At 41.0% G+C, this 19,761-nt stretch overlaps 2 protein-coding genes across 3 annotated transcripts; one reads left to right on the top strand and one right to left on the bottom strand.

The window, feature by feature from the left end:
- Positions 1 to 197: 197 nt before the first annotated feature.
- npl (N-acetylneuraminate pyruvate lyase (dihydrodipicolinate synthase)) lies at positions 198 to 6,278 on the bottom strand. Of its 2 annotated transcripts, XM_046392560.1 has the most exons (12): positions 6,126 to 6,277; positions 5,782 to 5,865; positions 5,480 to 5,553; positions 3,846 to 3,933; positions 3,682 to 3,739; positions 2,657 to 2,732; positions 2,448 to 2,537; positions 2,175 to 2,320; positions 1,975 to 2,021; positions 1,800 to 1,884; positions 1,663 to 1,702; positions 198 to 1,538 (listed from the first exon to the last, which is right to left on the bottom strand). In XM_046392560.1, exons 2-12 carry the CDS (start codon positions 5,856 to 5,858, stop codon positions 1,393 to 1,395), a joined length of 927 nt encoding a protein of 308 aa, XP_046248516.1. In that variant the 5' UTR covers positions 5,859 to 5,865; positions 6,126 to 6,277; the 3' UTR covers positions 198 to 1,392. The 2 variants fall into 2 exon arrangements, with proteins under 2 accessions (XP_046248516.1, XP_046248517.1); XM_046392561.1 differs by lacking the exon at positions 5,480 to 5,553 and having other exon boundaries at positions 6,126 to 6,278.
- Positions 6,279 to 6,888: 610 nt separating this feature from the next.
- edem3 (ER degradation enhancer, mannosidase alpha-like 3) lies at positions 6,889 to 19,693 on the top strand. Its single transcript, XM_046390538.1, has 21 exons — positions 6,889 to 8,379; positions 8,473 to 8,518; positions 8,826 to 8,926; positions 9,161 to 9,200; positions 9,498 to 9,610; positions 9,826 to 9,979; positions 10,345 to 10,479; positions 11,511 to 11,616; positions 11,842 to 11,939; positions 12,280 to 12,405; positions 12,502 to 12,585; positions 12,818 to 12,901; positions 13,347 to 13,471; positions 14,120 to 14,291; positions 14,396 to 14,541; positions 14,672 to 14,816; positions 15,245 to 15,436; positions 15,645 to 15,810; positions 16,137 to 16,322; positions 16,719 to 16,766; positions 17,840 to 19,693. The coding sequence occupies exons 1-21, from the start codon at positions 8,231 to 8,233 to the stop codon at positions 18,208 to 18,210; spliced, it is 2,787 nt and encodes a 928-aa protein (XP_046246494.1). The 5' UTR covers positions 6,889 to 8,230; the 3' UTR covers positions 18,211 to 19,693.
- Positions 19,694 to 19,761: the final 68 nt, after the last annotated feature.

Here is a 19,761-nt window from a genome sequence, read left to right as displayed (position 1 = left end):
AGTTTAATACTGGTTAAGTACTGGCTGGTTGACTGCACTAATGATGTCCGCCCATATTAAGCAGAATTTGATGGTAATCTGCAAACTCATAAGGCCTGAGAAGCACAGTTATGACTTAAAATGATTTACTCAGAGGGTTTCTGGAAAGTACCTCAAACTCTTTAGCAACTAACATATGAAGCCTAGAAAAACAAATCTACAACAGATACACAGCTTTATTTCTGACTAAAATGAATAAGCAAACAAATACAGGACATTGCAGTGTGTGTAACAGGACAAATGGTAACTATCATAGCTTTTTCAGAAAAAGTAAGTAACACAGAGCTAAGAGAGCAGGATAAAAAAAATATACTGGCCTTATGATATCCAAACAGATTTGAACAAACTGACTGATTGTTAGTAAAAATAAAAATAGTAATGATTGTGTTATAAAAATGCAAATAAAAAATTCTTAATTGCATATTACATTTCCCTTTTATATGCCATTCAGACAGCATACATTTAATAACAGCTTAACATTCTATTTTAAAACATGGGCTGAAACTCCTTTCTGAGTGTTTTATGCTCCCTGCTAAAGAATTTTTTCGGAGTGTCTGACACTTGCAACGGTGTTCATATCAATGGTCCCTCTGATGGAGTTATCTCCAGATTGGGTTTTTCTTTATCTGTGATTTTCAAAGAAGAAAAAGGTCTTCCAAAGTTCAGGACAGTAAGATAATACTGCTGATTTGTGACAGTCCCCAGGACCGTAAATGCAGCAGAAACATTTCCCCAGACATTGGATGTTAGTTACTTTGACATTTTACGAAATGATAAAGATTAAAACATAACATAGTAACGGGAGTAGCAGCAGTTTTTCCCCAACAAAAGGAAGGACTGAGTCATGAACAAGATGTCTACTGAGAATGTCCATGAAAATATTACAGTACATTCAACCAAGAGAATGCATCCTTGTGTTCCCTTTTGTTACTTGCATGTTTTTCTCCACAGTCAAATATAGTTGTAAGTTCCCGGACATTTCAAAGGTAAAAATTTAAAAATGCTCTGTAATTCAAAGAGTATTTAGGATTGATTTTGCAGGTTTACTTGATCCTTCCTCTTACTGTGCACCTGGAACTATTTGCACAGGCCTCAATGCAAATGAAGCATTTTAGCTAAAGAAATGTAAATGTGGTTTGTTTCTGTGTTGTTTAACGGTAAGGTTTGATACAAAGTGTAAACATCGGATTCAGAACAGCTGGTTTGGTAGTATAACATGATACCCTTACAGTAACTTGAACCTTCATAGACACTGTACATCTGAGGCATTAATAACAGGAATTAGGAATTAGATGTGCACTCTAATTAGGTTGTGGAGGGATTTTCAAGGTTCAACAACCCAGTGTGAGAATATCAGCATTCAGGAAAAAGGCTGTGATACTTCTGTGCGAGGGACAGGATGAGAGAAGGAGGACAAGTCATGAGGGGAAGTCGAGGGGGCCCCAGACGCAAGCCTGACAACTCATTCATCAGTTGCTTGTTCACTCCCAGATCAAAGCCTGTAAATAGCAAAAAAAAAGCAGTTTCAGTGGAAGAGAAAGGCTGCTGTAGTGCTAGAGCATATGTTTATCTTACACTGAATATGATTTGGTAGAAAGACATCACAATACAAACGTCACTCACCAAGTTTAATGGCGTAACTGAGGAGTTCTTGCATCTTGAACTGCTCGTGGACATTAGACAAAGGTGTCAGAGAGCAAATTTAAAATATCAAAGAGAAGTTGGGGACAACAAGACAACAACAGGGAGGTGGACGATACCTGAATTGTCCTGGCTTGGACAAGATCGCCTTCGTCAAATGCTGAAATGAGTTTGCTGACGTGACATCCCATATAGTTATATGTGCTGTGGGCAGAGAAATGAATAATGATTTACAATTTTGTAAATGAGCGTTAAGTAAAGAGCCAAGGCATGATGCAGCATTTACACACTGACCTGCCAACTGCTCCTTCAGCTCCCAAAGCCAAAGCTGCAAGCAGTTGCTGACAACAAAATGAAAGAAAGTTTTTTTTTCAGGCTCTGGATAGATAGATAGATACTTGATTGATCCCGGGGGAAATTCAAGCTGAGGGAAATTCAAGAGCAGTGACATAACAGATGGGGCAAAGCAGAGTGAGAGGGGGGACAAATCTGACCTCATCCACGCCGTACAGGACCGACCAGTGAGGGTGACTGTGACTGACATACTGGCCAAAGTCCAACAGGTCAGTCCCACTGAACTTCACGCCGCTGAAGGAGGGAATGAGCTGCTCAATATCTTCCAACAGATCTCTCACTGGCACTGACAAAAAGACAAAAAGGCCATCTCACATTCAGGATACAGTCAGTAAAGACGATCTGACATCCTATACACTATCTGAATGGTGTGTGACTGCAAAATGCAAAATCAATCATTGGCAGGCACTGACCATTAACACCAGTGACAGCTGGAATATGATAATAATAGAAGGGTATATTCGGTGCAAATTTGGCCACTTCCTGGAGGAACTTCCTCAACGCTGAAACAGGAGGAGAAAAATATGGAAAATGGACATTATGCAAAGTTCTACTGTATAGCTACGTAAAATACTGACATGTGGATAAAATGTGTAAGCGTCCCACTAAAACCACCGCATACCTTCAGTGTTGGGCTTGAAGAAGGAGGGAGCAATGACTGCTATCCCATCAGCCTTGATATGTGCTGCATGGCAAGCCTGGAGGGAAAGTGAACATTGTGAGGAAGAACGACAAAAACTACGACGATGATCAAAATGATCAGCAGACATCTTTTTCATTAGGTCTCTCAAATACAAATGGAAAGCCAAGACCTGGAACGTACAGGCAACAAGATTATATTGTCCATGTGTGTATCTTCACTGTTCTAATATGTGGCCAGTATGTTTCTGAAACAGGTGAAAGTCAGACCACCGTAATCGTTCATACAATAACTGTGAAGTTACAAGAAACTTTGCACTGTTGTTCACAGTGTTTTCATCGACTTGCTTGTTGCCTGTAATATATTTTCCTTAAACATTTTTGATGAAATCAATAGATAATTGAATGAATGATGGTTAGAATTAAGAAATTCTCATAACTTTGACTTAAGAAGGCTAAAATATTAACATTTCTTTTGTCTAAGGTCTGCCACACTGTATTTCTTACGACGGGTCTTTCTCTGTTGGGAATAAAAACATGCTTTAGGAGTAACTGAACACCAGAGTGGTACCAAAATCACACAGAGCCACTGACATATATGACAAACACACCAGCCCAGCAACTCTGCCAGGCGCAGACAAACCCAGTTTTGACTGATGCAGGCTGAGTGAAACTGCAGCCATCATAAAAACAAATTACAACACTTTATCATAACTCCAGGCATCAAAATGACTTTAACTGGAATTACTGTTTACATCAGTCTGTCCAGACTCATATATGCTGTGAAGACTATATTGACGAAGATCTGTACAATCAGCAGGATGGTCTGGAGAAATAAGTTTCCATAATAACATTGCATAGACTTATTTAAAACTGCCAAATGAAACCCTTCATGAAATAAAACTGGATTCACTGCAGCGTATCCCGTTAACACTGTGGTTCTTTTGCGAGTCATGTGTTTTGATTAACGCTCACATCACTGTGGATGACATCAAGGCAGCCACTCACCAGCTCTTGGGAATCTTTAAGGCTCATGCAGCCAACGTGCACAATCACGTGATCCATTCTGCAGAGACGAGCAGAAACACTCACACAAAAGAAATTTCACAACTTTCTTTCTCCTCCCTCTGTGCATGGAGAAATGCTCAGACAGAGGCTGAGCGATGACTTACTTGCCCTTGGCTTTCTGGCACCACTCCTCTGCAAGTGACTTCCTCTCTTCGACGCTGAGAGACATGCTTTCTCCAGTGGTGCCATTCACTGTAAAGCAAATAAAGTCTTGTTTTATATTTTATAGAGAGTAAAGAGAAAAAGCTAACACTTACAAAACAAAACGATGCATCGGAGTACAGAATGTCAAACAAAATTCAAAAGACATGGTGTTAAGTCATAAAATGATTATTTAAACTACATAGCCAGACTTAGCGGGCACCACCTGACCCTCAGCCAACGGGAGCAAAACCTCATTTTTTGGCAAAGAAATGAAAGAAAGGATGGGACCCATTCATAGAGGGAAAACTACCAGCACAATGGCTGAGAGTGCAAGATGTGACAAGACAAAAACAATTTCGTGGGTAATGAGCAGTAATTCAGACAATGACAGCGAGACGAGAAAGGACATAAAAACATGATGAGGCACCAACATCAGGACAGACATCCTCTGCTGGGCAAGGTCTCCCAGAAACGTGTATGGGAAGTGGAGCATTAACATAACGAGAAGCTTAGCACCAACTTATGAAACAGCAATCTCTTCTGACGCACAGGGAACACTGACTAGCCTTGATAAATGTAGAGAAAAGGCCAGACTTTATATCTTTACCCGAAGCAAGGGCAGATGTTAATCTGGAACAGACTGATATTAAACCAAACCTTGAGACAAAACAATATGCTCCTATTTTCCCAGAAAGGTCAGATAAAAGTGTGTTCACTGGTGATGGTGACATCAAGTACAAGTACAAATCAAAAGTGTAGCAGGTCAAGGTGTCAAACGAGTTTTTTTTCCTTTGCCAGGACAATCATATAAAGGAAAACTGGTACAGTATGAAGCAATATCTTTTTATAAACTGAATGTGGTATGAATAGATTGAATTTAAATGACCCCTGACCAGCAGAAGTGTTACACAGCCTCAACAGCTTTGTATGAGTGGGATGTGAGTTACACATGTAAAACATACTTAAATGTTTTATACTAACAGGAAAATATAGTAGACATCACATAAACAGCACCTTTAGGAAGACAAGCTCTTCCAAGCTCTTTCTATGGGCCAGTGCTTCCCCTTCCTTAGTGCATTGAATTGATTTTTTTTTTTTTTTTAAACAAACTGAACTTAACTGAACTGGAGACTTTTAATGTAGGAGCCCGAGCAAAAAGCTGATGTTGAAAACTTTATGTGAGTCATTATGTGAAGCAATGTTTTTATTAATAGCTGTACAGGGCTGAGGATTAACAGATTACATTTAATAAGGATTATGTGGCTAAAATACATTAGAATTATTATACAAAATAATTACTGGTTCTATTATTATCCAGAACTAACAACTAAGTGACTATGTTCTGGTATTCCAGTGCATGTATTACTAAACAAACCTAACAGCATTTTATGGTAATCTTACCGAGCAAGGAGGGTTAATGTAGTTAACAGACGTGCAACACATTAACTAATGCATGTTTACAAACCAGCAAGTTAAAATGCGGTATATCAGGTTTGATTCAAATGTAACAGATAGATAGATACTTTATTGATCCCGAGGAAAATTCAAGAAGACAAGAACAAACACCAAAGGAAGAATCCACATGCAAACTTACCAAATATGTTATTTACACCTTGCTTCTCTGTCAAGTAGTTAATATATGGTCCAATCTCTGATAGCTTGATTTCACTGTTTTGGGAAAATGTGAAAAATATTGGCCAACACATTGGGCAAAAAGAGCTCTAAGAATGCTATAGTAGTGCTTCAGATGCACAGGAGTGTGTGATGGCCACAGTTCACTCTCACTCCTCACTTTTATCTTTTTATAGGGCGACTGAACGTGTACACTCACACACCACACTCGCCATTCAAGACAAACAGACGAACAAAGTAAAGTGGTTTCTAAATGCTACTTACCCCTGGGGGGTTAAAGGAGTAAATGTGGCCGCAACCAGTCCCGTCAGCTTTCCCTCAGGAGCAGCCATGACTGACATAGCCTAACTATGTGACATACAAACAGTGAAGATAGAAAGAAAGAAAGAATTTAAAGAAAGAAAGAAAGAAAGAAAAATGAAACAAGCAAACAAAGAAAACTAACTTTTGACATTACAGTATCCTGTTAAAAGCCAAACTTTCATACACATGGCATCACGGATCTATAAGATAAGTGTATTATGTCAAAAATCAATACTTAATTTAGGTTACATCGAATTCAAATACACTGCAGAAAATTATTAATCAGCTTTTCATCTCTAACCTACCTGTAAAAGTGTCTTTCCTTTCGTATTTTGCTGAGATAAATTTTATTTTAGGGGAAGTAGCTTGGTTATAACTTCTCCACGAATTGGTCCGAGATTTGCTGTTAGGTCTGTCATGTGAAGCCTCCAGAGCGTCAAGTGACACTGCAAAGCTTCCTGGGAAATGTAGTTAATGAATGAAAAAAACGCGAAAGCAAATCCACATAAACATCAACTTCACACAATGACGAACAAAGAAATATCCATCCCGTCGTGTGTTTAGACTATAGAATACATATACTGTAAACAGACGCATTTAGGGGATTATATGTAGTTATTCTTTAAACTGAAAATAATGAACGCTCTATTCAGTCTTGCCGGTATATTGCAATTCCCAAGACCCTTACAAATAAAATGGTAGCCTGGGAAAACTGAAGCGGCCTGTAACTCTACATGATGCATCCGTGCATCTATTATGATACCTAAATAGGAGAATTTTGCATTATTGTGGCGCAGGGCATATAAACTATGACAGACAAGCTGCTAATGTTAAAGTGTTGCATCTAAGAATTGTTGGAGTCCACTTAAATGAAAACAATGGCTTTAACGTTGCATTATTATTGTTGAAAAGCATTATACGCTTGAATTTGTTATTATTAAATATTAAATTTTGTCATTAAAACTGCACTTGGGTGAATGAGAAGAGTTGGGAGTTAATATGTGCGGATTTTTATGATCAGCACCCAAAGGCACCACAAATGGGAATAGGCGGGGCGATAGTGAACCGATTTTTGGTTCCGTAATTTAGACTGTCAGGTATCATCAGGTCTTCACCTTCTCGTGTAATCTCTTAAAAAACCGTTGAACAACTGATATTATCTGATTAACTGAATGTTTGCAAAGCCCAACGTGGGACGAGGAGGTGATGCGTTTGTCAGCCGTGGAGAAAATATGGCCTAAAAAGCTAAACTCAGGGAATAACAATCCTCCTTTTCCAGGAAGCGGATGTTGTTGACGTTTTCATCGCTACGGCATCCGGTTTAGAAGACAGGCTTTCTTGGCAAAACATCAGCAAACGGTGAAATTGTCCACTTTGGAACCGGGAAGAAAGGAAGGGCAGCTCAGTCAGGGCTGCCGCTCAATAATGGCCGCGGTTTTTGTCGATTTGTCTTGTATTCTCGGTCTGTCCGTTGTCACCATCTCGGCTAGCTAGTTAGCACCGCTGGCTAACTGGCTAATTAACCACGACAAGTACTCGGCTACTTGTCTGACTGGCTAACGAAAGAGAACTGTCAAGACGAGGAAATAAGTCACTTCTATCTTCACAGTTTACAATTGACATACCAGAGTGATAACAGTTGCTGGCATGACCAGAGACTTCTCAGGACATATGGTTTCACGTCGGGTTCAATTGGTTTCGTGTGTAGTAAGTAAACGATTTGAGGAGTGGGATTAAATATACAAATAAGTGAGGACTGTTTACTCGGCGGTGGTTGCTTAGGTTTACAGTAAGTCTTAAATATAACGATGTGTCTTGATAACTGAAAAGGCTTGAAGTCATCGCTGTTGTGTGACGATTACATCTAGAAATAAAAAACATTTTGTAGTTTTCATTTTTACACCGCTAGATTCATTTGGATTTGCGTGCGGAGTTACATGTCACGTCGGTCTTTTGCACGTCGGCGTGTCACAGTGTGGATAGTAGCTCCGGGTGACAGCTTGGAAAAGTAAACAGGTGTGATACACTAACCTGTTCACAGGGCTTGGAGCGACTTTGCACTACAACCAATGCCTGATACATCTCATACATGTCAGTTACTTCCAGATATCCGGACACTTGAAATATCAACATTCCTACGAACTGCTGAATTGCAGTTTTGGCTGTAGGTGCACATACTGAAGTGCTTCCTGTACACAGAGACTCGTTGTCTTGTTTTTGATGTTTGCTGATAAACATATGGATTTCAAGTGGACAGAGCATCAAACTAGGATGATTTCATGATGCTTTCGGTACCCAAAATATGATCTCAGTGATACAATATTAACAGATGGTGGGGGTTTGTGATTCTTAGGTTTTTGTTTATTTGAGGTGTTTGATTAGAGGGAATGACTCGGTACTTTCTCAGTAAATGTCTGAGGGCCAAACTGTAGTTGTACGTATATTGCTGCGATCTTGTCAAGCTACCACAATGCCAGCTGTACTGTTCTTATCGGCGCTGTTTGGAATATTGTGCAGCCATGGACAGGCCATGTTGCGGGAGGAGAAGCACAGGTTAAGGTAAGATGAGAAAAAGACATAGCAGCAAAAGTATTTTCTCTGATAAACAGACATTATCTGTTCTGACTTGTGTGTGTCTTTTCCTTCCTGAAGGAACCAAGTGGTTGAGATGTTTGACCATGCATATCAGAATTATATGGTAAGTTATGTATTTTCACTGGATTCCTTCTCAGAAATTTCCATATCTAGTTTTTTTTTTTTTTGCAGCCCTGCAATAAAAAGGGCTGCAAAATATCTGTTGTGATATTTTTCTCTTCCCAGCAGCTGATTATAGAACCATAACTGCACATTTTGCTTTTTGGTGCATGTGTTATATGTTGGTCCCAACTGGCTTTTTGTATCTTCTTTCATGTTATCGAGCACATTTTGAGATGACTGAGGCCTAATTAACCTAGCTGCAGAAGGTAAAAGTATTGTGTTAAATGTGTTTGGTCATGTCTTTTCAGGACCACGCATACCCAGCAGACGAGCTGATGCCGCTAACATGCAGAGGAAGAGTACGTGGGCTTGAACCAAGCCGTGGTGACATAGACGACGCTCTGGGAAAGTGAGTATCACGCTGCCTTTGTACAGTGAAATCTAACATATCGACTGAGTAATCAGGATGTGTCTCCACAGGCGCATTGTCCACTCGTATCACCACAGCAGGTCTAACACTTGTTGGAGGCAGATTGTACTTATTTATGCTGAATAAACAGCATTATGTTGAGTAATTTTAATACAATTAGTGTGTAGCGACAGTCAGTCCCCTTGCTACAATTTTTGTCTCTCTCTCTGATAGGTTCTCCCTGACACTCATAGACACTCTGGATACTTTGGTGGTGAGTGTTGTGTGTTTTTCATGTTCAGTTGTCTGACAGTCATTTTTAGGGTTCTTATTTTGAGCCTGAATTTAAGTTAAAAGGATGAAACTGAAGTAATGTATTATGCACACTGTACAAGAACACGCACTGTTCGAGTCCTTAAAATATTTGGAGAAAAATATCTGTTTTGCTAATTAAACGTCAATACAGCCTTCAGTTAAATATTTCAGGTTTTTCAGTTCGATGTTGAACTATGAAATGATCTGTAATTAATCAAGATGATTTTCATAGTCACACATTGTTTCTCATTGCCAGCTTTTGAACAAGACGACAGAGTTTGAGGCTGCAGTGAGGAGAGTTTTGTCAGATGTGAGGCTGGACAACGACATTGTCGTTTCTGTCTTTGAAACCAACATTCGAGTCCTTGGGTGAGATTTTATGTATACTATCAACACACACCAGTGGCTAAGAATAAACCGTTAATATACTGTACCACATTTTACACTCGGTGTGCCATTTGACAGGCTGCAAGAGATAAGCTGTCCAAAAAAACTTTGGTGGTAAGAGATCACTGGATTCTGCTGTACTTTATTCCTAATGTGTGTTTGCACGTGCATACCTGTGCGTACGTGTGTGTGTTTAGTGGTCTGCTGGGAGGGCACTCCATGGCTGTGATGCTGAAGGAGGGAGGTCAGCACATGCAGTGGTACCAGGATGAGCTCCTCCATATGGCCAAAGACCTGGGCCTCCGACTGCTTCCAGCCTTCAACACCAGCAGTGGCCTGCCTTATCCCAGGGTGAGACAAGCACATACAGAAATACCTTCATTCTATATTGAGAATAAATTTGATGTATAATATTAGTTAAAGCAGGTGATTGTGTCAACAGTGTTTGCTCCTCTGCCTGAAATGTGAAAAGTGAACCTACTGAGTTGTAGCTGTAGAGTATAAGAGTCAACTCCATCAGCTAGAGTCAGTCGAAATCTGTGCTGTATCATTTCTCACACACCTCCATGGGTGCAATTCGACAGATTGTTTTTTGCTTCGCTGCTCTGCTCGCAGCTTGTAAACACAGCCATTTTTCATGTCTGACTAGTTTTCATTCAGTCTGTTACAACTCAAATATGACTCTAAATACAGATTGTGTTATTTTTTCTTCACAGGTGAACTTGAAACATGGTGTCTGGGGTCCCGAGACTCGAACAGGCACAGAAACAGACACCTGTACTGCATGCGCAGGAACCATCATCCTGGAGTTTGCTGCCTTAAGTCGCTTCACCGGAGATCCTGTGTTTGAGGTACTGACTTGTCATCAGAGATTGAGATCTGCAGATGCTTACATTAACATTAATTGATCATCTCTAAATTTCCCTTTTGTGTTTACTGATCTACTGGGAGGTTTCCTGCGCTGACATTTGACATATTTACCTGCCACACAGCTGTTAAATAGTAAGAAAGCCACCAGCAATTCCAACAGCCACACCCAACAAGCAGCTCGTCTTTCTCTGCTTGTGTGCAATTCAGGTCACACTTTGTCATTTTATCCATCTTTGAGGTTTCACAGAGTTGGTTTTATGAAACCACCCTGTGATTTGACGACACATGTTGTGAAATATGATATCAATCAGTATTCAGTGAGATCTTATTCAGTGTTCTTTTCCCCTTGTTTTAATATTCTCTTCTTTAAACTGCTTATATTGAGTGTAATTGGGTAAACGGGCTTATTCACGTCTCATCAGAAGATACAATATCTTACTTATGCCTTTTTTTATAACCGTGAAAACAAGTGCGTGCAGACCTTAAAACTGCTACTTGTCATTTCTTGACATCCTCATTTTTTTTGGTAGTTTTTACATCCTGATGTTCATAAGGAAATAGCTGTCTTAGGATATATTATCTTGTAACTAAATAAATTCTGTGACATGCCAAAATGTCTTCTGTGAAAAAGCCCAGTTCATGAAATACAAAATTGATGTAGACAGTTGTGGAAGGCAAACTGGTTTTTCCTTGTTCATCGCCTCCTTTATGTGTAACACAACAACACCAAAAAGTCTTCTTTCAGATTTATTTAAATCACACAATGAAGCGCGAGGACTCTTTAACTGCAGTGATACAATAGAGTATTTCAGACTGTTCTTGCATTTGTATAAAAGCTTGATATTTTTTCCCTGCGCTATAATTTTAAAACCTGGAACTGGTTCACTTCCTTGCAGCAGTAGACTGCTGATCAGGCACAGAATCAATCACAGTAATCTCACTTATGGTGGACAAAACTGCTGCAGAGTGATTTCTTTACTTTTTGATGATGCACCTTTCCTCACACGAGCAGGCCCACGCCCGGCGAGCCATGGACTTTCTGTGGGAGAAGAGACAGAGAAACAGCAATCTGGTCGGAACCACCATCAACATTCACTCTGGAGAATGGGTCCGCAGAGGTGAGAGAGGGGGGAGAGAGGACATCAGGCAGGATGACATGACTGAAAGAGAGAGTGAAAGATGAAAGATGAGGACATCATAAAGTGAAAATTAGATATAATGGAGTAATGGTTCTGCCTGGGTGAGAGAGGGTTTGGGCAGAGGGTTGATGGGTAAAAACAAACATTAGTTTATCATCAAATTTCTCTTATCTTAACAAGTGTTGTATGATTGTGTGTGTCCAGACAGTGGAGTCGGAGCAGGGATTGACTCATACTATGAATATCTGCTAAAGGCCTACATCCTCTTGGGAGATGACCTGTTTCTGCAGCGGTTCAATATTGTGAGGACACACACACACACACACACACACTGACACACACACACATACACTTATTTGTACAGTGTAATTTGAAACCTTTCTGTCTGCATGATAGCATAAGATCACATTAGCATCTCCGACATCAGCAGCATCATTTTCATTTTCATATTTTTATGTTTGTTGCATTTCAGAATTCTGTTCAGATCTTCTGTACAGATGTTAGCATTAAAATAATGCTTAAAAAAAAAGATTCACTCAGATAAATACATATATTTAACCGGTTAAAAGTCATCATATGTTGATCTATGTGTGTATATCACAATACACCAGACTGTATTGACACTGTCTGTGTCCCGTTTAGCACTATGCATCTATAATGAAATACATTAGCCAGCCTCCGCTGCTGTTGGATGTCCACATCCACAAGCCTCTGCTTCCTGCTCGAACCTGGATGGACTCCCTGCTAGCCTTCTTCCCAGGACTGCAGGTCAGATTGGGTCATGTGAATTGAAGCTCTTACTCTTTCTTCATTGGCTTGTGCCATTTCAGTAACGTTGGACATGCTATTCATGTACTATCTCAGGTGCTGAAGGGGGATATCCGTCCTGCCATTGAGACTCATGAGATGTTGTATCAAGTTACAAAGAAACACAACTTCCTTCCAGAGGTAATCTCTCTCTCTTTACATCCAACTTGAGATACCACATCTTAGGCTTTAACTTCCCCACAAAAAGTGACATGCTGTTAGGCAAAGAAACTCATGTGGCTTGTATGACGACTGTTTGGAAGAGAACAAGCTTGCATTTCACATGGCACAGCTGTATTTTATCTCTGTCTGTCGCTTCGAATTACAATGCCTGAGTGTGTTGACCCCTTTGTCCTTCTCATTCTGTCCCCAGGCCTTCACTACTGATTTCAGGGTACACTGGGCCCAGCATCCCCTGAGACCTGAGTTTGCAGAAAGCACCTATTTCCTTTACAAGGTAATTTATCAAGGAAGCGCGACATAATGCAGATGCTTTCTTTTCACTGCCATAGTGCAGAGATAAATGTCTATAATCTTGCGCCAGGTTTTGTTAAATGTTGGTAACCTGCGTTTATTTCTCAAGTTTCTGGCATTTGACTGAAATTTCAAGGTACACCAGGGCTCATTTACAATACTTCAGAAACACTGTCTCCATTTCCGCAGATAGTAAGCAGCCTCCAGCATACACACCACTAATTAGTGTTTGTGATTATCATGTTTTGCCTTTGGTATTTTGGTTTTTGAAGGAACAGAATAGGATCAAACATTCAGATTGTTTGTCTTTGGAGAGTAAATGTGAAAGTTACATCTTTGTGTCTGACTAGATTTTTCTGGAGCCTTCTTCATAGTTGACCTCCTGTCCTCTTTCGTGATCACACTACTGTCCTCTCATCCCCCTCCAGGCCACAGGAGACCCTTATTACCTGGAGGCAGGTCGCACCATCCTGGACAACCTCAACCGCTTTGCTCGGGTCCCTTGCGGCTTCGCTGCAATGAAGGACGTGCGCACTGGGAGCCATGAGGACAGGTGAGAATATATTTCTACAATGATTTGTAGGATGACAGACTACTAAACTGCCACTGTAGACACCACTTGTTTTATGTTTTACATAATGCACAATCAAATTTACATTCCATAGTATGAGTTACAGCAAGCGAGAGGAAGGAAATGTTAATTAGTGGTATATATTAAATATCATTTGAAATCATTGGCATCAACTGATATTTGTTCATTAAATAAGCCTATAAGAATGCAGGGATCCCTCAGGTTTGGTTATTTACAGAACTGTGACCAAGCTTTGTACTAAAACAGAAAATGTTTATTAACTGTATTTGTAAAGGTGACATTTAAAAAGAAGGAAATCTTGTACAGTAGCAGTAAACTTTGCATTTCACTGTGTTTTTGATATGCAAAGAAAACAATCCCATTAGAACAATTTGTATGATGCTGTAATCACATGAGAAATGGATTAAGCACATAAACCTGCTGCCTGTCAAGACATTAATGTAGCATTAATTTATGTGTCTGAATATTTATGCCGTTTGATGTAAAGTATCTATAGTAAGCTGATAAAGTCAATAAATATCACCCTGCTAAGTCAGGCTCTACATTGCAATAGCTTTAAGTATCCACTTGGTTTGTGCTCCATCTCTTACACCTCTTGTGTCCTGTCAGAATGGACTCGTTCTTCCTTGCTGAAATGTTCAAATACCTGTTCCTGCTGTTTGCTGATGCCGAGGACTTACCGTTCGATGTGGAAGACTACGTCTTCACCACCGAGGCACACCTGCTGCCCCTGTCCCTCTCCACAGCCCCTCACTCTTCATCTATCCCCTCAAACAGAACGGTAATCAGTGTAATACCGTTATAATTAAAATCTGGCAAGTCAATGAAAGTGTTTAGACATTCCAGTTCCTAACAGAATCTGTAATATACTCCATAATACTTCAGTCAGAGGAGGAGCTGGACGATTCGAACTTTGATTGGACCTGCCCTAACACCCGCCTCCTCTTTCCTGATCCTGCCTTCCCTCGTAACCTGAGAGAACCAATCCGCAGTGCTGTGGACAAGAGCTGCCCTCGTCCTGCGCCTTACAGGTATGTTTACCTACAGGTGTGACCAAGTCATGTGTCTGTACTTATCTGTATCTCTTTTTCCATAACTACTTAATATCTTCCCAGTGCTTTTAACTACCGTACTTGCTCTTGCTCCTGTCTGTCCTCTTAGGGAGCCGGGTATGGGACGTCCTCCACTCAGAGCTCAGGACTTCATGGCAAACAACCCCGAACATCTGGAGCTGCTAAGGAAGATGGGAGTCAGTCTCATCCACCTGAAAGATGGCAGGGTGCAGCTGGTCCAGCACGCAACGCAGGTAAAGACTTTAACAACAAGGGTAAACATAAAAAACACACAATTGGGGCCTGAAATAATTCAGTTTCACAGTACTATGCTCCTCCTCGATGTTTTTTTTTTCTAAGTGCTAAGGGTGCGAGTTACAGGATAACTAGTAATGCAACACTTTCTTTTCCAGCTCATGTCATCCTGAAATGGGCAAAGTACTGCAACATAGAATGATATCTCTAGAATTAGTGAAGAAGGAACTGCCTTTTAAAATGTGAAAACAGTTATTTGTCAGAAAGCAGCAGCCAACTGTGTTTATGTACTGCATTATGCAAATACATGATGTCTGTAAAACAAAAACAACAGTTTGGGCATCTATACAGTTTAAATGTAAGAGCAAGTCTCTCTGTCCCTCTCTTTCCTCCTCCTCCTCTCCCACCCCGGCACACCCACACCCAGGCGGTGAGTGCGGTGGCAGCCGAGGATGGCGTGCGTTTCATGCAGGAGATGATGGAACTGTCCAGCCAGCAGCAGAAAGAGCAGCTGCCTCCCAGAGCCATTCAGATTGTCTCGCATCCGTTCTTTGGCAGGGTTGTGCTGACCGCTGGCCCCGCACAGTTTGGCACAGATCTATCAAAAAGTTCCACAGGGGTGAGTGGGTTTTATAGCTCACCTTAACAGTCCTTCTGTTTGTTTGTTTTTTTGTGCCACTCACTTTTCCCTGGTGTTTTTAAGAGAGCACTTCCAGTCCTTGGACATTTTTCCTAACTCAAACCGAAGATGTTGGGATGAGACATAATGCTGAAAACACGTTCCTTCATTCACTGCAATAATCCTGCCTCTGTCCTCCTGTGTGCAGGTACGAGGCTTTGTGACTGTGGCTGAACCCTACAGTGGCTGCACTGAGATCACTAATGCTGAGTATGTCCAGGGCCACATCGCCCTGCTTCAGAGGGGACAGTGTATGTTTGCAGAGAAGGCCAGACACATCCAGAAGGCTGGCGCCATTGGAGGCATAGTCATTGGTGAGTGCCAGCAGCTAACGATATGAGACAGATGATGACTCTTTGATGACTAGATAAATAGATTATCTTGAAGACAGTTGAATAGGGTCCTGCAAATTGAAATGATGTCTGATTAATAAAGCAGAACAGAATTAGGTTTAATGATTATAACTTTTCTTTTCATTCTTTGACTGGAAAAGTTGGAACCAGCAATTATTGGACACGTTTCTTGTTAACAGAACTTCAGTGATAAATCTCTCAACAAAATTGTCGTCACTTATTTTTTTATCAGTCGATTAATTGTCTAATTGTTTCGCCCCTTCCGTCTCTTACTTGTGTCTGTGCAGACGACAATGAGGGCAGCAGCAGTGACACGGCTCCCCTGTTTCAGATGGCAGGGGACGGCCGCAGCACGGATGACATCACCTTGCCTCTCCTCTTCCTCTTCCACAAGGAGGGCAACATCCTGCTGGAGGCGCTGAAGGAGTACAGGGAGGTGGAGGTGCTGCTGAGCGACAAAGCCAGAGACAGAGGTGTGATATTACTGAACTTGTGTACTGCCCTAATTGTTCGAACTTTTCTTTGTTCCACTCACCTCTCTCGATGAGATTGACCACATCAGTGTACTCCTCTCTCTCCACTGAGCGAGTGTCATTATGTGCTCAGCTTTATAAAATAAAGATGAGGTGTAGGGATTCAGGCATCATTTGAAGTCTCAGAGATCGTGACTCATTCTGAAGCCACCCGGCAGCTGGTGGAGGGTGGAGGGTGGAGGTCTACACCCTTATCAATATTGCATCCTCATTCTTTTCCTCTTTTTCCTCATTTGCAAAATCCCTCTATTCCCTGTGGTGGATTGTAACAGTGCCTTTCCTCTCCTCTCTCTCTTGGTTTCTGTTATCATAACTCTCTCTCCTTTGGACGAACAGCAGCCATATTCAAAGGTAAACCTCTTCCTGGCAGCCTGATTGAGGGTAGTAAGTATTCTTCTCCTTCTTTCTTTGTCTGTTATCCACATTTTTCATTATTTTCCTTGCCTTTTTTGCTGTCTTTCCCTCCTTTCAGTCATGCTTTCATCTCCCCATCCCTTCCCCTCGCTCGGCCCTCTAACCACAGGTTTCTGTTGTGCTTGACAGGAAGCTTAGTGCTGTCACAGTATTGTCATTTGTTATTCTCCCTGTCAGAGCTTAAGACATGATAGCTCCTTGTCACCCTAGCAAACTAACAGTTAAACATGGCAACACCGGCCAGTGTGGCAGGCTACGACTCGACATGTTAAACTCATAATTTGTATTTGGTCAGCTGATATCTACATCTGCTTTTATTTGTTGTTTTATTTGGTGCTTGCTGTCAAATGGCGACAAGCTGTCAACTAATTCTAAGAAATCGAAACAGAGACTATTATCCCTTTAATTAACTATTATCCCCACCAGTTGCTGTCAGGAATTTGAGCATCTAAGAAAACAGACACTTGACCACAAATCCTGTGATTTATGGCTGGTCTTTGTAGCCCCAAAGCCACCAGATAAGCTGTGCCTACCTGTACTTAAATGTCTTGAAGCCACTTCCTGTTTTGTTCTTGTGGCAGTGTAAAATAAAAAGCACAGACTCATTCCTAAACACATTTACAATCTAAAAGTAAACCTGCTGCATTTTTAGACAGTGTAACAGAGCTGATACATAATGATACCTAACAAGATCTGTGCAAAAGTCGCAGTCTAACTTTTTGCCAGATTTCTTTTCTCAGTTGATTCTCAGTTTGGCTGTGCAGCTATGTGAGAAAGGCTTTATCCTGCGGGAACCATGACTCACCATCAGCATCATGCTGTTAGAGTTGACAGCCTCTCCATGAAAACTGCTCTATTTTTGACTGAGAATGGCTACCGGGGGCATGTTGTATAGATTACTGAGAGAGGAGGAGGAGGAGGAAAAGGGCTGTGTGTGTGTGTGTGTGTGTGTGTGTGTGTGTGTGTGTGTGTGTGTGTGTGTGTGTCCTGCACATCTTTTTTGTATAAATCTGTTTGGTCACACACCCCTGCTCTCTTTTCAGGTGTGGATGTGCAAGAAACGGATGAAGGCTGCACAACTGAGGCAACAACTCCCACCTCGTTTGAACCTGTTGGCCAATCGCAAATGAGTACATTGGAGCTGGATGAGGTGGCTCCTGAGGACGTTACTCCATCACTGGAGGAGGAAGTCAGTCGTGTGAGTGAAGACACTGGTGCTGCAGGAGAAGCCCGACCACCGGAAGAGGAAGCCGGTCCTCCAGATATGGCCCAGCTCAAAGAGCATAGAGACTCTGAGAAGAGAGAGGAGCCTGAGGGTGACACAGACTCAAGCAGCCAATCAGTGGATGAGCTGCTGGCTGATTGGCGGGAAGACTTGGAGGCCTTCCAGCAGATGGAAAAGGATGAGCTCTGACAGTCGTCGGGCATGTTGTGCCCTGTGACTGAAACCTTGGAGGGAACACATCTTGACACATCACCAGCCTCAGTTTGATGAAGTCAAAGAGAAGCTAAGGTGTCTTTCATGGCCCTTTCTTCTCTTGCTGTCTGTGTGGATGGTATCACATGCCGTGGTGAGCCCACATACTGTATCTCTGGACCACGAGGGAGTCCTTTTTAGCCTGGTTGATGTTAAGAGGATAAGAGACCAGGGTTCTTACCTCACTTTCACATAGAGTTTCTGTTTATTTGCCATGACAAACCCTAACGACTGACATGGACCAGACCGTATGTAACAGTGTCTCACTCTCTCACTGTTGTTCTCTCTATGCATTTCTGACTCCTCTTTGTTCAGACGAATTCTGGTCCAGCAACTGCTGTTCAAACTAATCCATCGACCAATTAATTTTAATTAAATGTGATAATTATTTGTGATGATGCATTTACTGTCGTCATGGTCTTGGGCCTAATCATGTGTACACGTTGATGTGAGTTAAGGACTTAATTCATGTGAGGATCAGCGGACACTGAGTAAGCTGCAGGGTGTTTTTGTGCTAGACAACACTCTCTGGAGGACATTATGAAGTCATCTGTCAATGTAAATATGTACTTGTCAAGATATACTGACTGAAACAATATGGCGCTGCTTTGCTCAGGTTCTGGTTCACTCCTACAAACTATCTCTGGACCACATTTGGGTGGAGCAGACACACCCCTCAGCAGCACAGTAGGATGGATTACACACCTGTAAACCACCACAGGGGGGCGCTATATGATCTATGTCATTCTGTAGCTGCTGACTTGATTGGAAGAAGCAGAAATAATAAATTAACATGATGAAATTAAATAAAAACTAAGAGGGAAAAGGGGAAATAATTGTCCTGATTCTTTTATGCTATTTTAGCTCTGAATAATGAGTTTAGATGTTACAGTTCATTAAAAAAAATAATGTAAAATGGGGGGAGATTAAGGAAAGTGTTTGATTTTGCCTCTGTATGATGGAGACATAGTTCAATCCAAAAGGGGGTTTCAGATTTGACTGTAATCCTGAGATATCTGTCGTCTTTGTATGTAAAAGCTGCTCTAACAGAATATTTTAGAATAACCATGTCTGCGGCTTTTCAGTGGAAGAGGTGAAAACGTTGAAGTGGAATATTTGAGTGAAAGGTGAACATTTTATTTATATTTCACATCTTTTCCAACAGACAGTGGGCAGACACCCACGTAAAATCATTTGAGTCATGATATAAATCTCTAATTGTTAAATTCTCAGTGTGCTCTTAAACTTTAATGTCAAACTGCTAAAATTAGTCATGGAAGAAGTACTCACATCTTTCAATTGAGTAAAAGTTACCACAACAAAAAAGAATTTCTGCATTGAAATTTTACTACAAGTACAACACTATTATCAGCAGCACTTACTTTAAGTTTTGCTTAAGTATTTGATGGGCAGAATGGCCACTTTTCATAGAAAATCTTATATCATTATATTGAATGATTTTACTGTTACAGTATTTAAACGTCACAG

The sequence above is a fragment of the Scatophagus argus genome, chromosome 6, assembly GCF_020382885.2.
Source record: "Scatophagus argus isolate fScaArg1 chromosome 6, fScaArg1.pri, whole genome shotgun sequence".
In the NCBI taxonomy this organism is placed as follows: Eukaryota; Metazoa; Chordata; class Actinopteri; family Scatophagidae; genus Scatophagus; species Scatophagus argus.
Note: the sequence above shows the minus strand (reverse complement) of the source record. Positions and strands in the feature narration are given on the sequence as shown.